Source organism: Nicotiana attenuata, chromosome 6 (assembly GCF_001879085.1).
Source record: "Nicotiana attenuata strain UT chromosome 6, NIATTr2, whole genome shotgun sequence".
NCBI lineage: Eukaryota > Viridiplantae > Streptophyta > Magnoliopsida > Solanales > Solanaceae > Nicotiana > Nicotiana attenuata.
Window position 1 is genome coordinate 96,212,294 of NC_031994.1, and position 9,143 is coordinate 96,221,436.

At 36.5% G+C, this 9,143-nt stretch overlaps 2 protein-coding genes across 2 annotated transcripts in view; both read left to right on the forward strand.

Annotated features, from left to right (window-relative positions):
* LOC109227530 (E3 ubiquitin-protein ligase MIEL1-like) lies at positions 382–7,383 on the forward strand. Its single transcript, XM_019392729.1, has 12 exons — positions 382–703; positions 787–874; positions 1,329–1,385; positions 1,501–1,533; positions 1,643–1,720; positions 1,833–1,876; positions 1,993–2,033; positions 3,137–3,219; positions 3,319–3,410; positions 3,520–3,589; positions 6,188–6,226; positions 7,059–7,383. Exons 1-12 carry the CDS (start codon positions 591–593, stop codon positions 7,182–7,184), a joined length of 864 nt encoding a protein of 287 aa, XP_019248274.1. The 5' UTR covers positions 382–590; the 3' UTR covers positions 7,185–7,383.
* LOC109227531 (rRNA-processing protein FYV7) overlaps positions 8,588–9,143 on the forward strand; it is a 1,866-nt gene continuing 1,310 nt past the window's right edge. The window contains exon 1 of the mRNA XM_019392730.1: positions 8,588–8,885. Within this exon, the coding sequence (XP_019248275.1) occupies positions 8,702–8,885 (184 nt within the window). The 5' untranslated portion in view covers positions 8,588–8,701. The remainder of the gene's footprint in view (positions 8,886–9,143) is intronic.

Below are 9,143 nucleotides of genomic sequence, written 5' to 3' on the forward strand. Positions count from 1 at the left end.
TTAAGGTGAATGTCTATATTTTGGAGAGATCTTAGGATTTGTTACTTGGTGACTAAGTCACTTTCTTCCTATAAATAGAGGGTTCTATTCCATTGTAATTCATCCCAAATCAATAAGAATTCTCTCTCTGTACTTTGCTTTGCAATACTCTTCTTCTTGTTTTATTGTTTCATAACAAATCATTCATTATGCTTCAATATATTATGTGGAATCAATTTCATTTTTAGAAAATCAAAAAATTAAGTTTCCTTTTTTGATGAAGTTTTTAAACCCACGCCTGCACCGCACCCGCATAAATTTAAATTATTTTTATTTTGACCCATCCCGCTATGCTTAAACCCGCACCGTCCCGTATTGCCATCCCTACTTGGTAGTGGATCCGGAACCCACCCTTCATTACTTGGTCCCCTGTTCGCGTTACATTTCGCTCGCGTTTTGATGAAATAATTTTGAGTTTCTGAACCCTTGATACATACTCTACAATTATCACCTTTTTTTCTTCTATATTGCCCACACGTAACAGGTTTCACCTGGAGGTCCACAGCTGTACTGTACTCTCATAATCCAAAGGTCTGTCTGGAACCTTCTACATGGAAGACAGTGACAATTTTGTCGTTAATCAACCGCCGCCGGCTCCGGCTGAACAAGACGATCACAATGATAACAATAGTTCCAGAGAAGATTTCGGCAAAATGCTTTACGGGTACGTAGATTATTACCAAACATTTTGTGTCTCTGTCCGAGTTGTATAATGATTTTATTCTTTTATTTTTATTAATTAAATAGATGTGAACATTATCGGCGACGATGTAAACTCCGAGCTCCTTGTTGCAATGAAATTTTCACTTGCCGTCACTGCCACAACGATGCCAAGGTTTGTGTTACTCCTATGAGGAAGTGGAGCAAACTTCTTATTTGAGAAAAACGTAAACAGTTAGTCTTAATTATATGTTCTTCTGCTAATTAACTGTCCCAAATATAGTTGAATTGAGTCGCAGGTCCAAATCCATCCATGATATCTGTAAACTCAATTTCCAATTATCACATGTGATGGACAAGTATTTTTATTAGGAAATGGGGGACAATCACTTATAAACTCATTTATTCTCTTTTGAGCTCAAAATCCACATTACTTTCTAACTTTGTAACTTAGTCTCCTTGATAATGAGGTGCTTTCTAGTTTCTATATTGGTCTGGTGGCTCATTAATTGACATTTTCATGTTACAAACCATACAACATCAACCTCACCTTCCTCTGTCACCCATTGCTGATTGCTTTATATACTGTGTGGTGAATTTTACTTAAGCTTTGTGTTTGTTGGGATCAGAGCGCTTTGAGCAACCCAAAGGAACGTCACGAACTCGTGCGCCACGATGTTAAACAAGTATGAGTCTAGCTCATTTATTGATTTCTTTGGAGAGAAGGTTTTAGTTCATGACGCTTTCTGGGTTTTCATTTTTATGGGGACTGAAGTTGGATTCAAATTTTTTTGGTTACAGGTTGTTTGTGCTGTATGCGACACTGAACAACAGGTTTTGTTAAGCTCTGCTGCTACACCTGTCTATCCTTTGAGTGTCTCAAGTTATGGACTTTTCGGCCACTTTGGTGGGGGATAACTTTTTGCTTGCTTCTGCTGAATAGGTTGCTGGGATCTGTTCAAAGTGTGGCATCAAATTTGGGGAGTACTACTGTGAAATCTGTAGATTTTACGATGACGATGTAATGCTACTATTTTTAATTGTCTCTGAAAATTGGATTGGTCTGTTTTGGATGCTAGATTATTTAATTCATTTGATGCATTTATATCATAAGTAGTTTTCTTTTCTTGTAGACAACGAAGGGGCAATTTCACTGTGATGACTGTGGAATTTGCAGGTGATAAGCTAGATAATATTGTATTCAACCTCCATCCTTACACTTCTCTTACTCGTTCTAACTAAATAACATATATTTATCATATATGATGCTTATAGACTATTGATTATATACAGGGTAGGTGGTCGAGAAAACTTCTTCCACTGCAGGAAATGTGGTATTACATCCTTTCGCCTTAGTTGTTTGACTACTATTATGTAGTTCCTTGCATTAACATGGATGGATATTTTTCCTTTAAATTTTTAATGGTGGACATTATCTATTTCTAACAGTTCCTTTCTGAATTCTGCTTCTCGAAGCCCTTTCCATTAACTCTTTGAATAGCATATCTTATATTGTAGTAAAAGGTTATCCTCTGAACAGGAAGGTTGATCTTGTATACTTTTTATTTTACTGCTGTTTACATCTACAATCACAAAGCTGACCATTTACTTTATGCACTTCTGTATCACTGAAATAAACTAACTCCTAGCCAAAAAGAAATGGAAGTCAAACAGCTATAGCTGCTCAGCCTAACAGAATAAGATTAGGCATCTGAAGAAACCTGTCATATTATACGGCTGAATCCTCGCCCTCTCCCTCTCTCTTGATTCATTGGTTGGTCCATGTCTAGAGGAGATTATTAATGATTGGAGGTCAAGTTCTCAAGTTTCTTTTGACTTCTCAATCTGTATAATTATTTCTGTGGAATATTCTGGTTAGGCATGTCTTTGTGAAAGGATAAAGGACAAAATACATTTATGTAAATTAAGCATGTTCAATTAAAAAGGTTTCACGTCAGGATGTTTTGTAAATTTTATGCTGAATTAAGCATGTGCAAGTAAAAAGGTTTCATGTCAGGATTCCTGTAAACCTTCTGAGGTGGGAAGAGACATGTTTCATGTCAGATGTTGGCAAAGTACATTTGGTTGTAAGTCTGTGATAAGTTGAGCGGTTAATAAACCTTGGTCATAATAAGGGCAAAAACCTGAACGCCAACTTACTCTTGTAGTGAGGTCACCTAATTATTGTTCTTTGGTTTGTTGTAAACCATCCCTCTTGGACTTCAGTTGACCTTTCCCAAGTTACTTGTATGAAGTTTTGACAAACTTATGCTGGTAAGACTTCATACATATGTCTGCATATATGCTGGAATTGAAGACATTGGAATGAACAAATGTCGAATCCTATTCACAAAGTTTTGTTCCTCTATTTATCTAATGCTCTAAATCAGGAATACTTCCTTTTTTAGCAATTTTCGTGATATTGTTTCTGCAACAGGATCATGCTATTCAGTGGATCTGCGTGATAATCACTTATGCGTGGAGAATTCAATGAAGAACCATTGTCCCATCTGTTATGAGGTTTGAGTCCACACTGCATTTGGCTTCCACTGCCTTAACTTGCCATATGGGTTTTTGTTTGGAACTATACCCTAATACTGAACTTTTGGGCCGGTCCAGTTTCTTTTTGACTCAGTCAAAGGCACCACAATTATGAAGTGTGGACATACAATGCATATGGAATGCTACACTGAAATGATCCAGCAGAACCAGTAAGTCTATGCATAACACGATTATTTTGCTTCTGTTTCTGCAAACCAGTCAGCCTGCCCTGGTTTTGGGATAAAATGCATAGTGTAATCATCTTTCCTTTCTGTACAGGTATCGCTGCCCTATATGCTCTAAGTCAGTGCTCAACATGTCCAGAACTTGGGAAAGATTAGATCTGGAGGTATAATGCTGTTTAATTTTCAGTTATTGTCTGTGCAAAGTTCATCCATAAATCTTATTTTGTAAATTGTTACAAGGAATAGCAACTATTCATACATCCACGAAAAGCAATGGGTATATATGCACAGGCTCCTCACCATCCCCTCCCCACCCAACAGAAGAAACACAAGTGCTGATATAGCTTAAACTGATAAAAGGTTGAAAGACAGAGAGAAATCTAAGTCAATCCTTTTTCTCCTTAACATTTTTCTGGACTGAAGTTGATTTGGTCTAACCGTGTTTTGGCTTATGCGGTTTTGCCTCAAAATTAAGTTGAAGCTCAAACCTTTTGTTTAAGGAAATAAGATTAGAGAAACATAGTTACAATTCCTTTTCTTCATTTGGCTCTTACTTTCCTCTTTCTTCCTTGTAAATGAAATGAAACTTTTTTTTGCTTCCCTTTATTTGACAATTCCTTTGTACATTGCATTACATCTCAGGGAAAGCCACCAGATGAGCATCAATTATGAGATTTTTCTCTCGTTTTTCTTCTGAACTGATTGGGAAGTGGCGAAAGTGACATAAGTATATCCAAGGAAAAATCTATTGTCCGGTCACATTATAACTTTGTTTTGTGCTTTTGCTTCTGAAAGAGGTGCATTACTTTTTTAAAATTTAAGTCCACCAAAACCTTTTGATAGCTAATTCATATCCTGCGACAGTGGAAGACAAATCATTTAAAACTTGGTTTGACTTTTGATTCTTCCTCTGTAGAAAATTAAGTTGTGTCAGGTTTATATTTAGAAGTTATTTCTTATGGTTGTCTATTTTACAATGGATCTTTGATGGTATATATGATATTGAGTTATAGTTTGTGGAGTCCAAATTTCATTTGGCAATAACGTACGTTTTGTTGTAAGACTTTTGAGATCACCCTAGAAACCTGTTGACATAGCACAGTAAGTATGCTAACAAATGTGCAACTAGTGATCAAGCATTAGGTATTGGTCTGGAGATCTTATGTTAGTAATTAGTTAGATTTGATATTAAAATAAGATAGTAACTTGGAAGTTCGTAGGACTAAGCTTAAATGAGATGTGACTAGGGATAGATGTAACTGATGCCAAACGAAATACTCTGAGGTGCAATTGCAGAATTGCAGAAGAACTATTAAGAAGAAAGTGGGGAAAATGGAGTAGAAGACCTTGGCTTCATGTTTGCCTCGAGTTAGATATATATAAGTTATCATAATGTGAAATATCATGATATGAGAAGAAGAAAGTATAGTTATATAGATAGGATATACTAGAGGGTAAATGGTCTTGGTGCATTGATATTAGGGATTAAATTCTGGAAATTCCTTGGAGGATTTCATGTTGGTTTGGGAAATTGTGCCAATCTGTCGATGGCTGTTGAAAACTGGTTGGAATGTAAGCCTGGTGCAGCAATCACCAAAATTATCTTACTGTTGGATATGTGCTAAATCGTTATTCAAGAAAGCTCTTTGCAACTTGCAGGGTTTCTAAACCCTCCAGTATTTGGACATAAAACTCTTGGCCATGTCAAATTGAGAATAGGGCTTTCGACAGATGCCCTTTTTATTCCGTAGGTTTTAGTTTTCTTATTATAGGAGTAGTGGGAGATGTGATTTCTAGCTTGATGCTATGGTTCCGAGTGATTAAAGTCTAGAAGTACCTTAGATATTTCAATAAGGAAGCACAAATAGGAAGGGAGGTGTACCCGAGCATGGTAGTCGTGATAAATATTTTGGTTCCCTATGAGTAAAGCCTATAAGTACCCCTCAGATATTTCAACGCAGAAGAAAGTATATCAAGGGAGGTGAAATCAAGTGGGGTATTTGTGATAAATACTTTGGACTTTGGATGAAATTATCTAGTGCACCTATACATTATATGTGTGTGTGCGTGATTGTGACGGTGGTGTCCAGGTTAGCTTGTGACCACATTAACTATTCCACCGGGTACCTAGTTACCCCTTGGGAAGTCCTCGTGTTGCATCCCTCCTTTGTTTCTCTGTCAAAAATATTAAAATTTTTATTCTACCGTGTACCTGATGTACTACAATGAACATAGATACCGGGTAACTCTACCTACCAAGGCTATGGCTATTAGGATTTGGGAAGCATCTCCTAGTATTTCTTGCCTCTATTGGGATATGTACCTGAGATCTCATGGTTCTCCCACTTCATGAACCACCAGGCCACTGAGGAAGATTAGACTTTGTGAAAGTTGTCACTTAACAATGATCGAGGCAAACAGTTCCCCGGCGGTCCATCATGCTTTCTTGGGGTTCCTGTGTTTCAGAGGATTAATTCTTTGTAATTCCTCTCTCCAGCTTAATTGCGGTTACCACCATTTGACATGCATGGTTAGCTCGTTATAGGAGTGCATTTCCTGGAGCTGGATGATTAGTGGATTTTAAGTTTTTTTTATTTTTTTTGGGCAGACAGCAGAGATTTCACATATTTTATTCATATACAAATATTTCTAGTCAATATATTCTTCTTATGTTTGTCGTTTAAGTATTACAGAGTTTTAGAGCATGATATGAACCATAGCACATTATGACTGTTTACTGATGATCAAGTTTTTTTGTATAGATTGAGGCAACAGCCATGCCTGAAGAATATCGGTATGAGGTAAGCGGCTCTTTCTTGTCGGAAAAATGTTGTTTTGGTACTCTCTTTACTTTTAAATGTTGCTGGTCATTTTGGATTCATGTGTTTCCTTTTATATGGATTTAAAAGAAAATTGAGCTACTATTTCCCCCCTTTGTCTTATCGTCCTTTGTCTCCTTGTTTCTTTCCTCCCCCTATTTCTTCTTCTTCTCCCTTCTCTTCCTCTTCACACTTTCTTGAGCCGAGGGTCTATCAGAAACTGCCTCTTTATCTCTCCAGGTAAGGTTAAAGTCTGCGTACACATTACCCTCCCCAGACCCACATGTAGGATTATACTGGGTATGTTGTTGTTGTAAAAGAAAATTGAGCGTAAGGATTTTTTTTGGGGATAAGTCACAAGAAACTTAATTGCAGCAGGCTCTTGAGTTGGAGTCATAGGAACCTCTTTTAGCAAAATTTCTTCTCTTCTGCTTTATTTTTTGCTCCTTTATCACTGCAGGTGGTAGGAGCGGGTTGGGGGTTGGGGTGGTGATTAAGGGAACAGACTACCTAGCAGAAATGGAGGGGTTATGATGATTTTGGCCTGGAGCTTTGCTGGTGAATATTGGAAAGAAATGGGTAAGGTGTGGGGTTGGTTTGAGAGTGAACTTAGATATTTCGCTGAAGGCAATGCATGTTTATCTTACAGATCTGGCCGCGTTATTAACTGTTTTATCTCGATTTTTGTTTTTAGAAGATTGAGATGTTTTGTAGGTAAAAAATTTCTTTTCCAGAAGGAAATGTTTTGTTGTGATGCTGTTTTGAATCGGGAAAAAAAAACATGGATGATAGAGGTTGAGCTTTTACTTTGCAGGTTCCAATTCTCTGCAATGACTGCAATTGTACTGGTAGAGCATTTTTTCACATTCTTGGCCACAAATGCAAGCATTGTAATTCATATAACACCCGCATGATTGGTACTGGCGAAGATCCCCAATGACATGGGCAATGGACATTATATGCTCAGCTTGATCTAAGTGGTGTATTTTTACATGGAACAGGCAACTGCCTCTACTTGTTTTTTCCTTTTTTCATTTTGATTCATTTCTTCTAGTGATCGGCCGTTTAACTGTAAAGAATATGGCAATAATCATCCGATAAAGCTTATCCTGTTGCTTAATGAAAATCTTCAGAAAGTATCACAAAGCAGAACAAGTATAGTTAAATATATATATATATATATATATATATATATGTGTGTGTGTGTGTGTGTGTGTGTGTGCTGAGTTTGCATCGATTACCACAAAAAGAACAATGAATGTAATTGTTACATCCACTGAAATGAAACTTTGGGTCCAACTCTATACACAAATGTTTACCTCTGAGCTCTTGCTTGTAAGTTTGGTGACACACTACAAAGGGACTAATTGGTGAATGTATGGCTCTTGCTTGCGTTTGTCTGAACTAAATTAACTGAATTTAAAATTAGTATTGCAATTGCGTAAGGGGACCAAACAATTGAACCATAGCAATCAAAAATTAAAGCGGGAATATATATTACATAATCATGGTTAATTAAGTGATATATGTGTGGATGACGCATGTCTTGCATTCATTGCTTGGTTAGAAATTTGACCGTGAGTAAATTTTTACCATTGACAACTAACTTACTTATTATTACTTGCATTAAACTTGCAATGAAGATTCTGTTTTTGTAAATTCGTCAATTACGTATAATTGGAAATCTCTAACTTTTGGGACTATTTATGATAGTATGCAACCTAAAAGAAGTTTGCTAAACTTGGCAAAAATTCTAATTTGATCCACAACATCATGAGTTTGAACTCGTCTAGTTAGACTTTTCTTGCTCCTATGTTAAAAAAATAAGATAATTCACCTATTACCCAACCTCTTTAAATTGGTAAAATAACTATATCTAGCACATAGTGCTATTTGTAGCTACTGGAACTGAAGGTTGGAGCTGCAGATCATGAAGTTGGGGATATTTTACTTTAAATATTTTTCATTAAACTTAAAAATGTCAATTTCGCACTAGTATGGACAGAACTTAAATAACAGCACAAAAGTATCCTATTTGTGCAAATCCTCGAGTCTTTTTGTATTTGGTAAAAGTATTTGGGGAAAGAACACAAACAACTATTCTTAGGGTTGCTATTAAGAGATTAATCAGTACTTATTTTGTCCTGAAAATTTAAACTAAAAATCTTAATTTCAAGACAATTCATAACACAAATGTCCTGAAATTAAACTAGAAAACTAAAATTCAGGACACATTGGCTAATTCCTAAAAAATATTTTGGGCTTGGCCCACTAGGTAGCCTATTGGGCCTCCATTTTAGAAGGGTTCGTATTGGATTAGCAGGTCAATTGATGAGCCCATCTTAAACCTGCTGTAAGAGATTCATCACCCTCGTCTTCATTCTCTGCAATCTAGGGTTTCAGATTGAAGTTTATCAGCCCCAAATTTAAGTAGGCGTGCTTTCTCTCCGCAGCGTTATGAAGAAAATTGCAGACTCAAAAAATGCGCGTGAGATGGACACAAATAAGAAAATCAAAGGCTCAAATTCGAAGAAGAAGATGAAGAAAAATATGCAAAGATTAGGAGGAAGAGGAGGCTTATCTCTGGAAGCATTTGCCAACGCCAAAACCAAGAGCAACAATTACAACCCTGCCATCATAAGTAAATCTCTCTCCAAAAAAAGAACCTTCTTTTTTGCTTTATTTCAATTTAACCTATTTTTTTGTACTAATTATTAGGTTGGAATGTAATATAACTCATTCTAATATTTTACTTGAAGCAGTATGATTATAGATACTCCTGATTGTGCTTATTGAGTTGTTGTGTCATGCAATTTCAATAGGCAGTAGACAATAGAAAGCACAAGAGGAATTTTTAATTTCCCGATTGTTTTTGTTTTCGTCATGCTTGGGGGGGGGG

Coding starts and splice junctions, on each gene's coding strand:
- LOC109227530 (XM_019392729.1), top strand. CDS start 591: ATGGAAGACAGTGACAATTTTGTCGTTAATCAACCGCCGCCGGCTCCG. Junction 1,534..1,642: donor TATGCGACACTGAACAACAG/GTTTTGTTAAGC, acceptor TCTGCTGAATAG/GTTGCTGGGATCTGTTCAAA. Junction 3,590..6,187: donor GGGAAAGATTAGATCTGGAG/GTATAATGCTGT, acceptor TTTTTTGTATAG/ATTGAGGCAACAGCCATGCC.